Genomic DNA, 20,193 nt, shown 5'->3' on the forward strand with positions numbered 1-20,193 from the left:
TATTGGAACACAGCCATGGCCACTTGTTTACGTATTATGGCTGCTTTCACTCAGTGGTAGAGTTGAGTAGTTGCAAGAGACCGAATGGCTCACGAAGGCTAAAATACTTCCTATCTATCCGTTTAACAAAAAGTTTGCTGACCTCTGCCGTAGGACCTCATCTGCATAAGAGCCTGCTCACTTTTGTACTCAGTAGCCCTGGTGCTGGGTATCTACCCAAGCGCCAGGTGAGGCAGAGGTAGGCTGTAGAGTGTCGAAGTCTCAGCATTGCTGACAGGGCATGCCTTAGAATCATAACCAAAACTAGTCCCAGTAGTAGGGCTCTGTAAATGACAAAAGCATGTGAAAGGTGACACACTCTTATCTGGACTTTCTAGTAAAACATGCTTTTCTAACAAAAAAATTCATCCATTTCAACCACTATTTACTCATTACGTATAAATCATCTATGCCAAGTCGCGGTGTCTTTATTTTGGTTTTTCATCTGCAAGATGCAGAGATGCTTCCTTTGAAATTCTTTGATATTTCTGTTATTACAGTTTGATTGATTAATCAGTAGATTTTTGAGCATCATACTTTTCTAACAACAGCAACAATAACTAATTGAATATTGAATAGCACCTATGCTAAGCTCTTCACATATGTTACCTCATGAAAACCCTAGGAATATATACTTTATTGAACCCATTGTAGAAATGAGAAGGCTAAGGTTCAGAAAGGTTAAGTAACCGTCCCAGAGTCCAGTCCAGCTCTATCTGACTCTAAAGCCCACACAGTCACTCACCACACTATTATAGTTGTTATTTATAGTTATAGTGTTCTATGTTTCACTTTTTCCAAATTCAGCTGACGGTGTTGCTTTGGGAGCAGCAGCTTCTACTTCACAGACTAGTGTCCAGTTAATTGTGTTTGTGGCAATAATGCTACATAAGGTAAGCAAAATTTTGGTGTAAGATTTGTATTGACTGCATTTATAATTAAAATTTCTCTTTGGTCATTATGTTTTTCTGGAATGGAAAGTTTTTTTAGTTATTTTCGTAATTGCTGTTCATTTTAGAGAATTGAATAAATCTGTTCATAGCTGCGTCTTTTGCTACCATTTTCTTAACCTTATACTTGAAGGGGTTTTATTTTTTATGGTCATATACACAAACTGTTAAGTCCTCGACAGATTTCTACATTTCATAGTAATTTTTGTTCATAAATATTCTTCCTTTCTTTATACACTTTTCTTAACTATTGCACAGACACACACACACACGCACACACACACACAAATGAGATATTTTCTAGCTTAGAACATTAATTCCTAAAAGGCAAAGCCCAGACTTACTATTATGCCTAGTTTTCTTGTATGAGAATTCAGTCAAATGATATGTACTTCATAATGTAGAAGCAATCCAAACTTCCAGAGTAATAAGGGATAGTTTTTCTTTTCCAGGCACCAGCTGCTTTTGGGCTGGTTTCCTTCTTAATGCATGCAGGCCTCGAGCGGAATCGAATCAGAAAGCACTTACTGGTCTTTGCACTGGCAGCACCAGTTATGTCCATGGTGACATACTTAGGACTAAGTAAGGTAAGTCTGACTCATTCCTAGCTTATCTAGACAAGTATCTAATTCTTTGTGATCTACTAGAAGGTATAGTCTCTTACATTGAATTTTTCAGTTAAATTACCCCCTCAAACTAAAGATAAAATTCGAATTAAAAACCTGTACAAAGTGTACATCTTAATTCCAAGTCAATCCTCTTCATAAATTTGGAGCATTTTCTTATTCATTTAATTCGAAAACTTCTTCCCCATCAGTTCCAAAAATACTTGCACAAATATATGATCTTTAAAATAATACAACTTCAACCTTATCAGACATGCTAATTTTATTTGACAGATACATAATAAGTCACAACAGAATGTATGTAATGTTTCAGTAGGCACAGGAAGTGTGAGGGACAAGCTTGCAGCAGCTTTGAGAGCAGTAAGGGATGAGCAGAGATCTCTGTATTCAGCTAAGACTCAGATTCTTCTACTCCCAGCTCTCATATCACTGCATGTTGAGTACCCAGGTCTTCGTCATTGCACTCAGTGTAGCTCCAGACCTGAAGTGGCATGTGTCGCTTGTCACCTCAGAGCCCGGGCATTCTGCTCTGTTGCTCCAGTTGGACCTTTCCATGCTTTATAATTTTGTCCGCTAGGGCTGCAGTTCTTAGCAGCAGCCTTACCCATTTTACTTAAATATCAATTGGCAGGCAACAGGAGGAAAATCTTAGAACCAAACCAACTCAGGGCTAGTTCCTGGAAACCACTTTCCCCCACTGTCTCTGAAGGTCACTGATTCTTCCGAGCGTCATTCAATTCGTATTTGATATAGTAAAATTTGTATTGAAAGGAACATACGAGAAATGAGATGCTTAAAGAATGGTTAAGTTCCTGTTAATCAAGGGTTAGTTGATCTGGATTGCTAACACCTGATTGTGAGCTTTATCTTCTTTTAGTCAGTGAGCAATACATAGTTCCCTTTTAAATATTACCCTATTGGGACTTCCCTGGTGGTCCAGTGAGTAAGACTCCACGCTGGCAAGGCAGGGGGCCCGGGGTCAATCCCTGGTCGGGGGACTAGGTCCTGCATGCATGCCACGACTAAAAGATCTCGCATGCTGCAACTAAGACCCAGTGCAGCCTAAATAAATAAATATTACCCTATTTATTACTGCATTGATCAATATAAGTTTTTAGAACTTTTGAGAGGAAGGTATGATAATTTTGGAGGCATGGAGTTACATATTACATTTATGTCATGTTCTTAAATTTTCAATTAATTGTCTTAGTAGGTCCACTTTTTTCATTAAAAAAATTGAAATGAATTGTATAAAGATTAGCTTATGAGATATTTCTAGGCTCTGTGAGGGCAGGTACTGTGTCTCGATTCCCACTGTACCTCAGGCACTGGCCTAGAGCCTGGTGCATATGGCATATTTGTTAATATTAGTAGAATAAATGAATGAATGTATGAACTTTGATATCTGCATTAATGCTGTTGATTCCATCTTAATAATATAGGCCAAATCTGTTCAACCAGACTTGAAGTTTGTTTGAAAAAGTAATTGTGTACATCACCAATAGTCTTAAACCCTTATCTGGAAGCTTCCCATAAATAACAAGATCGTTCTGATCTCAGGATGTCCCTGGAGCCCCAGATAACACGAGTTATGAATATTGGGTATTTTTTTTATTGGGACTTCTTCCTGCCTCTGGATTTTACTTGACTTAATTTTTCTTCTCTCTTTATCTTACTTCACAGAGCAGTAAAGAAGCCCTTTCAGAGGTCAATGCCACTGGAGTGGCCATGCTTTTCTCTGCTGGGACATTTCTTTATGTTGCCACGGTGCATGTCCTCCCTGAGGTGGGCGGAATGGGGCACAGCCACAAACCCGACCCCGCTGGAGGGAGAGGCCTCAGCCGCCTGGAGGTAGCAGCCCTGGTTCTGGGCTGCCTCATCCCGCTCGCCCTGTCAGTAGGACACCAGCACTGACTGTTGAGGGTCCAGCCTCAGGCCATGGCCATTTTCCATCCAGTGAGAACAGCCAGCACGTGACAGCCGCTCACTTCTCAGTCTCTTGTCTCGCCTTGCCCATCTCCACCCGTAACCCTAAAGATTCTGGAGGGAGGTGAGATGAAAACCTGGAGTAATGGAAAGCTTTTCGAGTAGAAACAACACACTGCGAAGGATACAGACATTCCGTTGTGTTGTCTTTTCAAGGGCCCTTGGCATTTTGAGTTTTGTTGTTTCCCTTAACCCTATTCTCAGGGAAGATGGAATTTAGTTTTAAGGAAAAGTGAAGACCTTCATACTCACAATGAAATAATTATGAAAGTACAGTGTTCTGTAATTAAGCTAAATCTCTTTCTTAGTTTAGAGGCTCTGCCACTTTAATCCATTGATTTTTAACATGGTTCTCGCCGTGTAAGACTGGTGCTTTAGCATCTATGCCACATCTATGCCTTGAATGAAGGTCATAATGCCCACTGTCTTAGATGCTAAAGATAAGTCGTTCATTTGGGGCTAGAGTCAGGAAAAGGACGGCAAGACACATTGAAAGCTGACTTTATACTTGAGAGAGAGATCCACTGAAGAGGGTATGTCTGGAGAGTCTTTTAAACACCTTCTGCACTTGTCTCTTTAAAGAGAGCCTGCCATTCCATCAAATGGAGCAACAGAGGTGGACTAGCTTTTAAAGAGGTAACTAGTGTTTTATAAAACATTTCTTTTCAAGTTCTCCTTTGTGTAGAGTAGCTGCCTGTACAGCACATTCTTTAGAGAGGAGCCAGGTTCTAGTAGGTAGACTTTCCTTAGGCATAGGCTTTCCTTCAGGAACAGTCAGATCCCAAAGTATCTTTGGAAATAAAGGGGTGTTAAATTTTAAGTGAATTCGGATAGTTACTGACATCTTTGTAGTAACCTTTTTAAAAGTAAGGTTACCAAAACCTATGTTGTCCTTTTTTTGTCTCTAAGTATTTATCTTAGCAGACCAGCAGTCCCTCTGGCACAATACTTGGTGCCCCTTGGGGACTGCTAGGTCAGCATCACATAAGCACCTGTAGCAGTGAAGAAAGTCAAGATGTACCATAAATGGGAAGTGTTTGCCTGTTGATTTAAAGCTTATTAAAACCATGTCTTTTGTCTCTTCATCTTGTCCATGCTTTTCTCCTAACTTCTCCCTCCAGCCCTTCCTCCCTACAATTTGCTGCTTACTGCTGGTGGTGATGTTAATATTTGTGAGTTGAGTTCTCTCATCAGGACAACCACTTCTTGAACTGTGATGATGAAGATAGTCTCGTGTCCGTTCTTTATTCCTTTCAGTGAAGTTACCTTTGTGTCAAATGCAGCTTTATTAAGCCCTTAAAATATCACTTCCTCATATGTGAGATGACACAATCACTAATATTCTGGTAATTTAAACAATTGAGATAGTAAAAGTGTTAAGCAAACTAGGATAATTTTTCCATATTTGCCAAAATCCCTGTAAACCTTGTGTTATCAAATAAGTATGTAATATATTGTTAATTTATTTTGATTTTCTGTACCATTTCAAAACACGTTACAGAAAGGGGGAACCAAGACTATTTTCATCAGGGCATTGGATTTAGGACTTTGTAGAACATTTTATATGACACGTAAGCCAGTATGCCCAGGATATCTTTATTTCCTTCCTAGATTTGTTACTGGTTCAGCGGCTGGGGGAAAAAGAACTTGAGAGCCCTCTGCTGGCTGTAGACCAAAGTAGCATAAACAGGATCTGGTTCTGGATAGTGGCTGGCAGCCATTGTGTACAACATTAAAACCAACAGAAGGTACGGTATGAAAGTCTAAGTGACTTTCCTGATAACAGCTCTGACTTAGGAGAGTCATAGGGTTTCATCTGGTCCTTCAAAATAACATGGTTGCCTTGATTCTCCCTGGAAATTTACTTAGTTAAGTAAATAGCTCATTTTAGTGTCTGGTTCGGTTTGGATAGTGGCACTTTCTATCATGTTGTGTGCAATGATCAGAAATTTGTTCTGCTGGCCAACGCCTCTTTCAGCAGTGCCTTGCCATCACACTTAAAAGTTTGGCTAGAATATCTTGCTGAGTAGGGCCTTGAACTCTGGCAAGGATCAGACCATCTAACGTCCAAATTTGCCTTCCCCTCTGGACCCCACATTAACAAGCAAACCTTTCACGGCCTCTCAGCTCTCAAGAGCTATGGGCTTTCCCAGATTTTAAAGCTGCTGCCTCGGAACCACTTATTTCCCTCCTGGTCAGCAGGCAGAAATAGCCATACTGATCTTACAGGGCTCAAATGCATCTCCAGGCAGCAAGGAACCGGGCAGTGTGGCAGAGGCCTCCTTCACCGGGGGAAGAACTTGCTCATGGTGGGCAGTGTCCCAGGAGAGGTCACACCGATGGTCACTTATTGGCACATTTCAGTTCCATTTTCCTCTTGTTTAAAACTGCCTCCTTCGATGTGGATGCCTTAATGCTCTCACACATTTGAAAACCTTGGCAATACTTAAGTTGCTGCCGTGATTACAGATGGAATTATTGGCTACCAAAGAGATGCAATTGATGATGAAAAGCATGGTCCTTCCTTCCTCATAACCAAAGTTAATCTGAATTGCAATTTGACTCCCTTTCCTTGGTAGGGATAGACTTTCTTCAGATCTCAAGTGCTCTCTTAAATGGCAAATTAATTTGAAAAACACTACTGATGCATTCCCATCACTTGTTCGCCGGTGAATTGCTTGTCAGTTCCCATATCCCCAAAGTAGCGATGTTCCAGGTCTGATGGCTTTCCTGTGCATGCTATTGCCAGATTTCATTTTTTAGGCAAAGGTTCTGCACTGGAGTATAGAGAGTTGGAAACAGTACCACCTACAGAGGCTATGTGTTCTCTCTTCCCCTCATCACCTTTTTATTTCCCTATTCAAAACAGCCAAGTCTGTCCCTGTCTTTTGAATCATTAGAAAAATGAGAGAGGTGGCTGTTTTGAGTGGTCAGTTCTTTGTAGAAAGGAGAAAATGTAATTGTGTTTTTTACCGGCCTATTTCTAAGTGTCACTGCCTGGTTTTTCTCTTTTTCAAGGATTAGAACTCGGAGGACATGCCAGCCTCTCAGACACATGGTAGCTAGGTACTGAACATGGGAACTGTATGTATGTCAACAGCACAAGCCCCCAAAGAACATTCCTGTCTATGGGGCCCCCGAGCCCCTTGGGAGACTGAGAGTAATGACCAGATTCATCCAAAACTGCTGTAGGGCAAGACGAGAACTCTCTCTAGGTGTTCCACAGGGGTACCTTCCTTACATTACAAAACTTCTGCTCAATACAGAATGGTCCACATAACCCCAAGAGCACTGTTGGAGATGCTATGAAATTAAAGCCAGTGATGTAGCTCCTTTGTACCTGAGACATCTAGATTCACCTGAGGAGACCTGAGGGAAATGTATGACTTGCATGAAAGGGCTAGACAACCATTAGGAATTTTCTAGATATGCCCAGCCTAACACAAGGAGATTGGCTTTGATCTGTTTTCTCATAGCATCTTCTACCAAGTTGGAAGTCTCGTGGGACAGCACTGCAGTTCCCCTGGTTCAGTAGCCTGAACAGTGATTTTAAATATCCCCTTTTCTGGATCCTTTGTAAACATGAAATCATTCCATGGATGGCTGCCTTATAATTTTGTCTCTTTCCACTTTAATTGTGAATGGTTTAAAGAAATGTTTTTGCTGTTTTCTGATTTATTTTATGATATTAAATTTTTATTAGTGCATACCTTATGTGAGTGGTTCATTACTTACCCTCTCGGCAGTTTTCTTTTTCTGTTTGCTGACCAGACTGGACCCACATTCGAACATCAGAAAAGGTAATGAAAAGTTTTGAGGGGCAGTGGAAAGATGTGTCTGTATGTACATCCTTTAGGGAAGGAGGGAGGGAAAGGAGGAGGGGAGATTAAGCACTCAATACACCATCTGCCCCAAAAGATAGCGATTTATTGACAGTTTTTTTCCATGGCCATTGTTGTTAGCAAATATTATTTATGAAGGTAGCCATCTAATCCCAGAAAAGAGAAGCAGGCCAATAGATCCCAGTCACAGTGGGTGCATTTCAAAGGGCACAGTTACTAATATGAGTATGTAGACGCTATGAACAACTGACTCTGGAAATAGAGATTTCAATAGAAGTGCAATTTGTGAATTTTATAAGTGTTTTCTCCCTCTGTAGACTTTAGTACTAGATCTCATTTTTTAACTGATATACCGATAAACGCTGTGTATAGCAATGTTTCATTTAAATGCATAGCTTATGCTTATTCATTAGATTTCATTATTACTGGTCTACTTTGTGCTGACTTTCTGTATGTATCACGTGTGCTACAGCTCATTACAAAGATTGTGCCCAGAGTGTTACATGTTGCCTGAAAACCTTTCCTCATAAATGAGAAAATAGGCCAAAAGGACATGGTATTTATGATTCCTGCCATCTCTTATGGAAGCTTTGAGATGAAGTGTCTCATCCCTCTTTTGCCTTAAGCAGTGGTTGTGAAATCTTTGGAAGCCACAGCATTATTAAGTAACAGCCCTTTCATCCTACTGTCCTGAGATCAAAGTGTATATAGATATATGTATATATATATACATATTTATACATATGTGTCTATATACAGTTTTAGCCAAAATAGCCAACAGTCCTTATTCTGTTTAATTTCTAATTCTTACAAGCTAGAGCTGCATCCTGCAGTGTAGTTTTTACGAGGTAGAAAATGAGCCTGCTTTGTGTCCCACTCTGGTCGCCCCATGTCGAGAATGCCCCTCCTCCAGCTCCCTCACCTCCTCCAGGTCTTGGTCCAGAGTCTCCTTCAATTAGGCCTCCCGTGACGGCTGTATTTAAAACTGTAATCTGCTCACCCCCGCCCCAGTGTTCTTTACCCTGCTATTTCTTTTTCTGTAGCATTGATCACCTTTTAATCTGCTTTAGAATATACGTCTTTGCTTTGTTCCTCTTCCCTGCTGAAATATAAGCTCCGGGGAGCTAGGTTCTCAAAAAATATGTTGTTAAATGAATTGGTCTGCCCTGAGGGGGCAGTTTTCCTGATCTGTGCTCTCCCCTCCTTTTCCCCCACCAGCTTCTGCCCTGATTCGTGGCAGAATCAGCTGCTGGCCTTATGTGTAGCTCCGCCTTTGTCTCACACTGAAGCCAGGGCTGCTTGGGAGTTAGCACAGGGGCGGGGAGTCAGGGCAGGGGACCGAGCATATAGGTGGGCAGTTAACTGGGTTCAGGCTACTAATCCAGTACTAACTAATGTTAGTAAGGTACCATGTGACCGATTTAGGGATCAGAAAACCTGGTTCTCCTTTCTGGCTTACCTACTGATTTCTGTTGCAATGATAGCCGCTGCCCATTTCTGTAAATTTTGGATAAGGACGTGAGTGAAAGCATGTGTCCCAATCTGGTTGCCTCATTCATAAAGGGATCCTGACAAATTCTAGAGCCGTCAGAGGAGGGAGCCCAGTGGAGAGGGGATGGGAAGCCAGGGCCTTGGAGGCAGAATAGAAGGGACTGGATTGTTTACTTATGTGTGGAATGCTCTTGGGGACAAGAATTTGATAACCATCACCAGATACTTCAAGGGCTGTCAGGTGCAGGAGGGTATAGATACCATATTCTCCGGTGGGTGGAACAGGAAGTAGACTGAGCCCCCCCACCTCCCCTCCACTAACCCACCTCTTCATTCAGCAGGGTTAACAGCCCTTCCTATGGACCAGGCACTCCTCAGAGCTGAGTGTACAGAATGCAATAAGGGTTAGTTCCGTCCTTAAAGAGCTCATGCTTCAGTGAGGCATTCGAACAAGGAAACGGTTGACAATGCTGGGAGCCAAGGCAATGCTGGGCGCTCAGAGAACACCTGGGGGCGAGGAACCCAGGGTGGGCTTCAGGGAGAACATCGGAGGGAGATAGCACCTGCGCTGAACTCAGCGGCTGAGAAGAATGAGCTAGTGAAGGTGGGAAAGAGAGGACCCACGAGGGCAGAGGCCTGGTGGCACTAGAAGATGGACTCTGCCTAGGAGGTGCCACGGCTGGAGGACAGGGGAGGTGAGAGTGGTGTGCAAGACATGCTGGCTCCCTAGGCGACTTTGAAGCTTCCAGATTTGAAATCCTACAGGTAATTGGGCCCAGCCAGGGTCTTTGTAATTCCTGCCTCCACTGCCACTCCCGGGTGCAGTCCAGCTGGCCTCAGCTCCTGTCACAACACGATGACTTGTGGAGGTAGAAGTCTGCACTCTGGTGGCTCTGCTGGCGCCTCAAGGTGGGGCTTGGTGACTTTCCCTCCCTCATCCCTGCTTGTCTTCCCCACTTCCTGGCTGGGGCCCAAGGACCCCCTCGTTCCACTTCTGAACATCGGTGTTAGTTCTATTCAGAGGGCCTGACCCGGCCTGGGAGGGGTGCCCCATCTTCCTTCTCTCTTCGCTTCTCCCTCCCCGACTCTCTGGTTGACTTAAGGGGACTTGCCCTGGATCAGGAAGTGTCCTGCCTACCATCTTCCTTTGTTACCACTGTCTCACCAGAGCCTCCACCCTCCACCTCTTGTTTCCTCCACCCTTCCAGCCCCTGTGTGAAATGGGTCTTCCCCTGCGCTGACGGCGGGGTGGGAAGGGGAATGTGAGTAGAACCTGTGTTACCTTCTCCTCTCCTGTCTCTGCCTTTCCCCTGCTCAGTACTTTGAGAACTCAGAAAAGAACATGCTATTGGACCTAGAAGAAAGAGTCCAAGGATGACGTGATGCTGAGAGTTGAAAGGGCCCCTTTTGATATATGAAGGGGCCCTTCATAAATATCATATATGATATATATGAAGTCACAAACGTTTCAAAGTAACTTGCCAAAGGTCTTTTCATTGAGTCAAGATGGAGCTACCACTGGTACCCAAGGCCCTGGCACCTGGTCCCATGAACCGCTGGCTCTGTTCTAGAGGAGGAACCAGCATCCTGGCTCTCCCTCAGACATTCTGGGAGTGTGTGAGATTGTGACAACAAATGGCTATGGGCTTTTTGGTCAGATTGAGCACCGCCCCCCCGTCCCCTAATAAAATATTATATTCAATACTTGTTCTTAGAAGCCACATTAATGTTTACATTTGAATCCACACATCACCCACGAGGGGGAGCCCTTTGTACCTTCAGTGTTTCTGAGCAGCGTGCTGTCCTCGGCAATGCCCTTGGGTACCAAGAGTCCGCGTCAGTGCAGTGAAAAGGCTGGCAGGGCAGGAGATCCTTGGCCACCCCCAGAAATACATCACATTGGCAACCTTGAGTGTGAGCAGTTGTTTGGCAGAGAGGGTAGAAGCCTAGCAAGAGGCTGACCCTGCTGACGAGAACAGAACTGTATAGTTTAGTGCAACGGCCTCTCGGTCTCAAGACGTTTAGAATGGGGGTTTGCCCGGGGCCCACACATGCTCTCCTTTGGCTCCCCCATCCCCTTCGTCCTTCGCCTGCTGGCTTGGACCTTACCCGTGGTGCCGTCTACCCCCTCCCTTCCCCCTCAGTTTCCCCTGCGGGCAGCCAAGCCCTGCCCCTTAGTATAGGCATCTGAGACCTACCCCTGGTCATAGGAAATGCAGTCAAAGTGGAATACAATTCGATTAAAAGAGGTGAGTGTTTCAATCCTCAGAAGGGGTGGCATCAGAAAGGGCTTCACGAAAGGAGAGTCATTTGAGCTGAATCTTGCAGTAGGATTTGGGGAAGTTAAAAACATTCTAGACTGAGAGAACAAGTGAAAGGAAGACGTGAAAGAGCATGGTAGCTCCTCAGAATATTAGAACTGGTGTGGCTGGAGCAGAGAATGTGGGATAAGGTGACAAGGGGTGACCCTGAACAATAAGTTGGGACCAGATTGTGGAGGGTATTAGTCAAAGGTCGGGAGCTGGCAGCTGAAGTTGAAGGAATGGAGACCCATTCAAGGGTTTTAAACAGGAGGCTCATATGATCACCTTTGAGTCTTGAGAAGATCATGTGAGTGAGGGTGACAAGCTGAGATTCCTTCGGGGATCCTGCTGTAGGTGGGGAGTCATTTGAAAAGGCTTTTCAGTGGTACAAGTGGAAGAGGACTGACTACATGAAGCAAGCTGGGAAGCCCAGAGAAGTCCAGTGATTGTCCTCAGTTCACGCAGCTAATGGCAGAACCTAGAATTAAACCCACTTTAATGCTAAAAGCAGGCGACAAGCCTGCCATCTAAAGATTGTTTCATGGCCATTCTCAGCCACCCCACAGATTCTGTTTTGTAGATGAGGGTCAGCTGAGGGCCTGAGAAGTCAGTCTCCACTCAGGTGGCAAATTGAAACAAGAAACTGTGGCGTCTGAACAGGGGCCAAGTGAAGACAAATCAGTTCGGTAAGCATTTGCTGAGCGCCTACTACACGCCCTGGACCCTCTCTGCAGGGAGCTCACAGTCTGGAAGGGACATACACAGAGAGAAAAACTCCAAACAAGGCAGACAGACACGTGCTAGGATGGAAGGATGGGCAAAGGTCCACAGGAACCAAGAGGAGAGTGTAGTTTCAGCTGAATTGGTTCCATACCCTGTGGAATCCAGCACAGGAGCCTGAATGATGGAATTAGGGTTGGAGGAGGAAAAGAGCTTCTATGGAAGAGATTTGATACTATAGCAAGGCCTGGCCTGGAGCCCAGATCTTTTCTGTTTCTTCTGCTTCTTGGCCCTATAGGCATACTTGTGCTGGGCCCAGCCATCAGACTGACACCAGGACAGCTCAGGGAACCTGGAGTAGAAGTGTTCCTGGGTCCTTCACTTGGCATCAGCCTGGCCTGCTTGCCTGAGGGTGGGGTCAGGGTCAGAGAGGGCTGGGAGCTGAGGAGATGTCACTGTGGGAAGAGCTACTTTTGTCCAAGTTGCTGGGAGCTTTTGAGGCCCAATCAGGATGTGACTCCAGGGAGACCCTTGTCACTGTTTCCTGTCTGAGAATGTCTTCCTGCCCATCCCTGGCTGGAGTGGGTTAAGTAAGACTCTGTGTCTGGCTCGCTCTGGCTGAAGTGTAAGATCAGAGAGCTGGATCCCTGTCAGTACTCACACATTTAACTACCATGGGCTGGTCGTATACAACAGCCATGCTAATACCTGTTTCATGGAACAATGGTGACCATCACATGAGCCTGCAGATTATGGATAAAAGCAACATTATGAAAATGTATGTTCTTTTTCACAGTAAAGGAAACAATCAACAAAATGGAAAAAAAAAAGAAAAACAAAACTATGGAATGGGAGAAACGATTTGCAAACCATTTATCTGATGAAAGGTTAACATCCAAAATATGTAAGGAACTCATACAACTCAATAGCAAAAAGGCAACCTGATTAAAAAATGGGCAAGGGACCTGAATAGACATATTTCTAAAGAAGAAATACAAATGGCCAACAGGTACATGAAAAGGTGTTCAGCATCACTAATCATCAGGGAAATGCAAATCAAAACCACAATGAGACAGCACTTCACACCTGTTAGGATGGCTATTCTCATTAAGACAAGAGATGAGTATGTGTGAGGATGTAGAGAAAAGGGAACCCTTGTACACTGTTGGTGGGAATGTAAATTGGTACAGTCACTATGGAATACAGTATGGAGGTTCCTCAAAAAATTAAAAATAGAACTGCCATATGATCCAGCAATTCCACTTCTGGAATATATATCCAAAGGAAATGAAATCAGTGTATTAAAGAGCTATCTGCATTCCCATGTTCATTGCAGCATTATTTACGATAGCCAAGATATGGAAACAACTGAAAGTGTCTGTTGATGGCTGAATGGAAAAAGAACATTTCATACACACATACACACACACACATTGGAATATTATTTTACCATAAAAAAGAAGGAAATTCTGCCATTTGCAGCAACGTGGATGAACCTGGAGGACATTATGCTAAGTGAAATAAGTCAGACACAGAAAGACAAATACTGTATGATTTCACTTATCTGTGGAATCTAAAAAAGTCAAATTCATAGAAACAGACAGTAGAACAGTGGTTGCCAGGGGCTGGAAGGTGGGAGAAATGGGGAGATGTTGGTCAAAGGGTAGAAACTTTCAGTTATAAGATGAATAAGTCCTGGAGATATAATGTACACTTAATAATACTGTATTGTATACTTGAAATTTGCCAACAGAGTAGATCTTTTTTTAAAAATTTATTTTACTGATGTATAGTTGATTTACAATGTTGTGTTAATTTCTGCTGTACAGCAAAGTGATTCAGTTATACATATATGTACATTCTTTTTCATATTCTTTTCCATTATGGTTTATCACAGGATATTGGATATAGTTCCCTGCGCTATACAGTTGGACCTTGTTGTTTACACATCCTACATATAATAGTTTGCATCTGCTAATCCCAAACTCCCAGTCCATCCCTCTCTCATCCCCCTCCCCCTTGGCAACCATAAGTCTGTTCTCTTATGTCTGTGAGTCTGTTTCCAACAGAGTAGATCTTAAGTGCAACAGGGGGAGAAATGAATCCTTAAAAATTCAACTTGGACTTTCAGTTATAAGATGAATAAGTCCTGGAGATCTAATGTACATTTAATAATACTGTATTGTATACTTGAAATTTGCCAACAGAGTGGATCTTTTTAAAAAAATTTATTGATGTATAGTTGATTTACAATGTTGTGTTGGTTTTTGCTGTACAGCAAAGTGATTCAGTTATACATATATATACATTCTTTTTCATATTCTTTTCCATTATGGTTTATCAAAGAATATTGAATATAGTTCTCTGTGCTATACAGTAGGATCTTGTTGTTTATCCATTCTATATATAATAGTTTGCATCTGCTAATCCCAAACTCCCAGTCCACCCCTCTCTCAACCCCCCTCCCCCTTGGCAACCATAAATCTCTTCTCTATGTCTGTGAGTCTGTTTCCAACAGAGTAGATCTTAAGTGTTCTCACCACACACACAAAAAAACAGTAACTCTGTGAGGTGATGGATGTATTAACTAACTTGATTGTGGTAAGCATTTCCCAATGCATATGTATATTAAACTATCATATTGTACATCTTTAAAAAAATCACATTGTATACTAAATATATGCAATTTTTATTTGTCAATCGTATCTCAGGAAAGCTGGCGAAAAAATAAAAACTATCAGAAAATGTGTGTTCATTATTAGGAGTCTATACCCAAACACAGCTGAGAGGCTGGAATTTTACAGTGTAAGAGGAGTTTTCTCTTCAATTCTGCGGGAACTTGGAGCCTTAGGTGAGTTGGCAATTGAGAGAAATTACTAGAAAAAAGGGGAGAGACTGAAAGAAAGGTCCAGCACTTTCCCAGACTGCACCTCACTCGGCAGTGTACTGCGGTGTGACAGGTACGGGCTTAGGATTCAGACCAAATCAAGACCAAATCAAGTAGCTCTATCCTGCCTTTCCCTCATTCAACACGTATCTGAGGGTCTATCATGTTCCAGGAAATGACTAGCTGGGTGACCTTAGGTAGACAACTTTTTTGAACTTCATTATTTTCATCTGTAAAACGAAAAGTAACACACACCTCATCGGGGCTGTTTCAAAAAGGAAATGAAATAGATAAGATGTAAATCATATATTCAGAACATCATCTCTGTATTTGAGCCTGTAGTGCACTAGGTCCCTGAGTTTCCACCCCGACTTACTTCCCAATAAGATTGGGCAGCCCTGGCCCACACTTGGGCTGGGGCAGTGGATTGGCACCCAGCTTGTTTTGTCTTCTGCAGAACTATCTGCCAGGCATTCAGCACTCCCACCAGCTGGAGCAGAGAATGGAAGCAGAAACAGTGTCTCCCAAGGCTGACTTAGCATGATCTGGACTGGTTAGTTGAGGGAAGCAGAAGCCACTTAAGTACCTAGTGGACCATCAGACTCATGCTTTTTGTCTCAGGGCAGTCTTTCCACCTCTCCTTAACTACCAGTAGCTAAGGTCTGCTCAGATGTCCTGTCTGCAGAGGGAATGGGCAAAGATTGCTTTCTCTTTGCTGCTGAAGGAACTTGTGCTCTATTTCTTCCACGGAAGAAAGAGAATGAAGATGGTTCCTTCCCGGGAACCATCTGGGCTCACCCAGCCCTTCTTCTTGGGAAGGACTCCCTTAAAAATGATTCCAGGCATCCTGCCTTTCTCCCACCTATGGCTCATCCCCAGTCCTTTATCACAAGCAGCTAAAACTGGTACTGACCTGATTAAGCAGAAGAGGAATTAATTTATTAAAAGGACATTGGCAGGGCTAAAGAACCAGGGCTGACCTGGGGTGAAGCTTCCAGGAATGCTACCCAGAACCATGTGGCAGAAGCAGCCTGATGGGGAGGCTGTGGATGCTGCCATGTGTGTGCTGCCAGGAGCCCACCTGCCTGTGACTGTCCGTGCAGCCAGTCAAATGCGGCTGGCTGCTTTGGGCACGCAACCTTACCGCCACAGCTGACCCCCAAAGCAAGTCAGATGCCTCCGGTACTTACCCTTGAGAAACTGGTGGCGGTGCATTCTCTTTCCTCGTGTTTGTCACCTGCAACTTAGTCCTGTCCTGGTGCCCCAACCAGTGAACTGCACACCACAAGCTTGTGACCCAAGTTTTCTAGCTTCCATCTGGAAAAAAACAAAACTCCTAAAGTGGGAAGTTTTCCAAGCATGAAAACATGTGTCAAAAATAACCTCCCAAAGTGTGAAATGTCCACTTTGTATGCTCTCCATGGGCTCTCATCATCTTCTTAGTCCTGCCTCTTCCCACCTGGTGGACCCAGGCCCTGGACCCTGTGTTAAAGCTGTGCCTGAGATGTTCTGCAGGGAAACATGAGCCATGAGGGGCACAGGGGAATTCAGTTGGGCCCCTTTGGACAGTGAGAAACAAGAGGATGTTGCCTGGGCTTGGGAACCCAAGACTTGGTTAGGGGAAGGGTGCCAGGGTGTGGAAGCCCTTTATTAAGCCCCTTCTTAACTAGACTCATAACGTGTTAGGCCTGGAAAGGCCTTGGAGGAGCATCTAGTGAGGATCACAAATTCAAATGCCTGAAAGGAGAAACCAGGCAGGTAATAATGAGCAAAGCAGGCTTAATAAAGGACTACAGGGGATGGTTGCTCTGTAGAGAATGCCATTTTAGACATTAAAATTTTAAACGTTTAAAAAGGCGTGCCAATGTTGATAAGAGTCTGAAAGTGGTTTGCCTGGGTCGGAGTGAGGATGGGAAGTTGGCTAGCAGGAGCATGAGGGAACTTTCTGGGGCGATGGAAATGTTCTGTATCTTGCTTTGGGTGGTGGTGACTTGGTGTATACATTCATCAAATTAACTTCATCAAATAAATACCTGAGATCTGTGCGTTTTGTCATATTTTAATTATACCTCAATTTTGTACTTTTGCTTGGGCAAATTAATAACGTCTATCTATAAAGTGATTTGGCACTCAGGCTACCTATTTGCAAACTTCTACTCCAATCTGACTTCTTTATCTTACAGCCGAGGCATCAGAGCCCCGGAGGGGGTAAGTGGTTTTCCCAAGTGCGCGGAAGAATCCCGACTGTCCAGAAATGGCCAGCAACTCTGCGGCCAAGAGTAGGATGACTGCAGCGTGATCCAGCCGGCTGCCTCTCCGAGCAGACTCACTTCTCTGCCTTTGGAGCGGTGCCTGCACGCAGCGATGCTAACAGGGCCTCTCCGCGGGTGGTCCCCAGGGGCAGGACAGACGTCTGCACCCGCCGGAAAGTGAGACGGTCATCTAGAGGCGCCGAGAGGAGCGGAAGTGGATTGAGCGCCAGGCCCCTGGGAGCACGGGCCAGGCGTGCAGATAAATCACGGACAGTAGCTGCACTGACCGTTCGGGATTGGCACTGAGTGCCAAATGCCGACGCAGGCAGCCAAGTTCTAGGAAAAGAAATCCGATCCGGGCGCGGCAGCGGTGGTACAAAGTGAGACCCAGCAGAGCAGGCGGGGAGGGGCTGACAGCCCCGATGGAACCTCCTCTCGGGGCGGGCGCTCGGGCACTGGCTGAAGTCTTACCTGGCCCCCGCCCTGCCCGAGAAGGTACAGGCGTCTCCGCTCTACAGGAGAGAAAACTGAGGCTCACCGCAGCTTCATGGAGTCATGTAAGGACTGAGGTGGGATTCCAAGCCCGATCATCTGCTCTCCCCAACCCAGAGCGAGTAGGGATCTGCAGCAGTGACTCCAAGCCCGTCACAAAGCAGACGTGTTCCCGGTTTCGATGTGGGCGCTGCAACCGAGAGGGAACCCGGGGAAGAAATGGGCACGCGGGGTGGGGGTGGGGAAGTGCTGAGGCCTCTTCTCGGGGCCGGGCGACCCGCCGGGACCTTCCGGACGCACGGAGCCCGGCCCTCCCGCCGGCGCCCGCACTGATTGGCGCTCGCGGCCGGCCTCCAGCCAGCTCACCTGCCCCTCCCAGCCAATCGGGGCCACCAGAATTGGGGCTGTCTCAGGGAGGGGGGCGGGAGATGCTGCTGGCTGGAGGCTGAGCCTCCCTCCCCGCCGAGTTCCCGCCTGGCCCGGCGCAGCCCGGAGCCCAAGCCGCAGGCTGCGCGCCCCTCGCCAGTTGCCGCGGCGCTCCGGGCCCCGCGCGCTTTAAGGCAGCAGCTCTCGGTCGGGGCCGCCCCGCGTCTCCGCCGGCTGCGACGCGCCCCGACGGCGCCCGGAGGCGCCCGCCGACGCCTCCGCCCCGCAGCCTCCCGCCGCGCCCGCCCTCGCCCGGAGCCCCGCGTCCGTGCCGGCCCCGGGGCGCGGGTGGGCCCGGCTGGGGCAGCCCCGCTGAAGCAGGATGTTCACGTCCAAGTCCAATTCGGTGTCGCCCTCGCCGTCTCTGGAGCAGGCTGACTCGGACGCGCTGGACATCAGCACCAAAGTGCAGCTCTACGGTGTGCTGTGGAAGCGGCCCTTCGGGAGGCCGTCGGCCAAGTGGTCCCGACGGTGAGTGCCCCTGCCGCGCCCGGTGAGGAACGCCGGGGGGAGGGAGCCAGGGCCTAAGGACCCCCTACCAAACCCTTCATTGCCGTCCTACCCCTGCCTTCCTTTGTGACCTTGGCCTCGCCCCATTTCACTCTACGCTGGCTCCTCCTGGAAGATGTGGATCCCAGCCTGGGCTGGGTCATCTCTGCCCGAGGCTGGTCGAGCTGGGGTGGGACCGCTGAGTTCTCTGCGGAATGGATTTAAGTCGGGTTGGGGAGAGTGGGCGTGGGCCGAAGAGATCGTGGCCGTGGTAGGAGCCCAGCTGGGTCAGACTGGGCCGTACTCTGCTGCGGAGGAAGAAGCCCCGTCTCCAGCCAAAGATAGCCTCCTGGGAGCCCCGCTGCGGTTCCATCATCTTCACAGCTACCCTGCTCCAGGCTTCTAGAAGTGCGCTTAAGGTGGGACATGGGTGTCCTACATCCCACCCCCCACTTCCACCTACCCCCAACTGGTACATCCATACACTAAGAGGGCTTCTGAAAGGCACCGGCCAGGAGAAGGAAGAAGGGCCTAGAAGGGTCTGGGCCCACCCCTGGAGGAGTGATGCTGTGAACCCCTCCAACTGTCCCTTGAAATGCATATATTTCAAGAGAGATGGGGCAGAGACTGAGGAAAGTGGGGGAAAGGATGGACTGGTCCTGTTAGAAGGATGGAGCCCTTGGAAGGAGTGGTTGGGAAGGTCAGAGCGGCCCGGGTCTTTCAGCCTCAGCTTCCTGGTCCCAACTCAGAGGCCACACTCCCCAGACATCAGTAGCTACTTTCCACTCAGAAATGAGCCTGGAAGGTATTGGAGGAAGGGGGAGTTCACAGCCCTGAATTTGCAGGAAGCTCCCAAAATGCTGGTTTCAGGAGCAATGGGACACCTTCTGGACAGCTTTCACCTTCAAGCCCATCTCAGTTCTGAGGTTTGCTATGGAAGGGCCTAGTGAACTCAGACCCTGATCGGCCCCTCCCTGGAGGCATGATCCTGCCCAGGAAACTAGGATTGTGTCTAGATGCCCCTCCCCAACCCACACTATGAGTCTGCCCCTGAGCGGGGAGTGGGGGGGGGCCTTCATATGTTCCCAGGAACACAGTTCACGGAGACATGGTAGTGGTTGGTTCTGATGTTCTGTTCTGATGAATAATTTAATATGTCTGCAAGACCACAGAACAAACAGAGCTGCAGATGGTGTTTCACATTTTACATACCTGGTTTCGCCTACTTTTGTGAGTTCTGCTGGATTTCACTCTAGGATTTAATGGGATGTAGGCTCCTTGAGTTCCTCCAGAGTTCAGCTTATCTCTGATCCCCTGAATGGAGGCCTGGGGTAGCGTGGAGAGCATCTTGTGAGGGGTTTCCGGGGCTGTGCTGTCTGAGCTGCAGTTCCCAAGCGCCAGGAGCAAGCTTGTCTCTACCAGGGCACCCGAGTGGTGGTGGGAAGGCTGCTTATAAATTTAAGAACCGTTAGCAGAGTGCCCCATCACCACTTCTACCTCAGCTGCTCCAGGAGCCCACACTCCTCCACTGGGTCTGGTTGCTGTCCTTGGCATTACCTCCAGACATCCAAGGTGTCTCTTTCCAGGCATTTTCACCTGATTGCATCCCTAGTAAATGCTAGGGGTCTGCAACCCTCAGGTTCTGTCCCCTAGCCCCCCTCACCCACAGATGTGGGGACCTGGCCCCTGC

At 46.4% G+C, this 20,193-nt stretch overlaps 2 protein-coding genes across 2 annotated transcripts in view; both read left to right on the forward strand.

Annotated features, from left to right (window-relative positions):
• SLC39A9 (solute carrier family 39 member 9) overlaps positions 1-7,300 on the forward strand; it is a 49,569-nt gene extending 42,269 nt beyond the window's left edge. Inside the window, exons 5-7 of the mRNA XM_007117753.4 lie at positions 847-932; positions 1,442-1,576; positions 3,299-7,300. Of these exons, the coding sequence (XP_007117815.1) occupies positions 847-932; positions 1,442-1,576; positions 3,299-3,529 (452 nt within the window). The 3' untranslated portion in view covers positions 3,530-7,300. The remainder of the gene's footprint in view (positions 1-846; positions 933-1,441; positions 1,577-3,298) is intronic.
• Positions 7,301-18,336: 11,036 nt separating this feature from the next.
• Positions 18,337-20,193, forward strand: part of PLEKHD1 (pleckstrin homology and coiled-coil domain containing D1) — a 28,834-nt gene continuing 26,977 nt past the window's right edge. The window contains exon 1 of the mRNA XM_007117755.4: positions 18,337-18,485. Within this exon, the coding sequence (XP_007117817.1) occupies positions 18,337-18,485 (149 nt within the window). The remainder of the gene's footprint in view (positions 18,486-20,193) is intronic.

The sequence above is a fragment of the Physeter macrocephalus genome, chromosome 11 (genome assembly GCF_002837175.3).
Source record: "Physeter macrocephalus isolate SW-GA chromosome 11, ASM283717v5, whole genome shotgun sequence".
Classification (NCBI taxonomy): Eukaryota; Metazoa; Chordata; class Mammalia; order Artiodactyla; family Physeteridae; genus Physeter; species Physeter macrocephalus.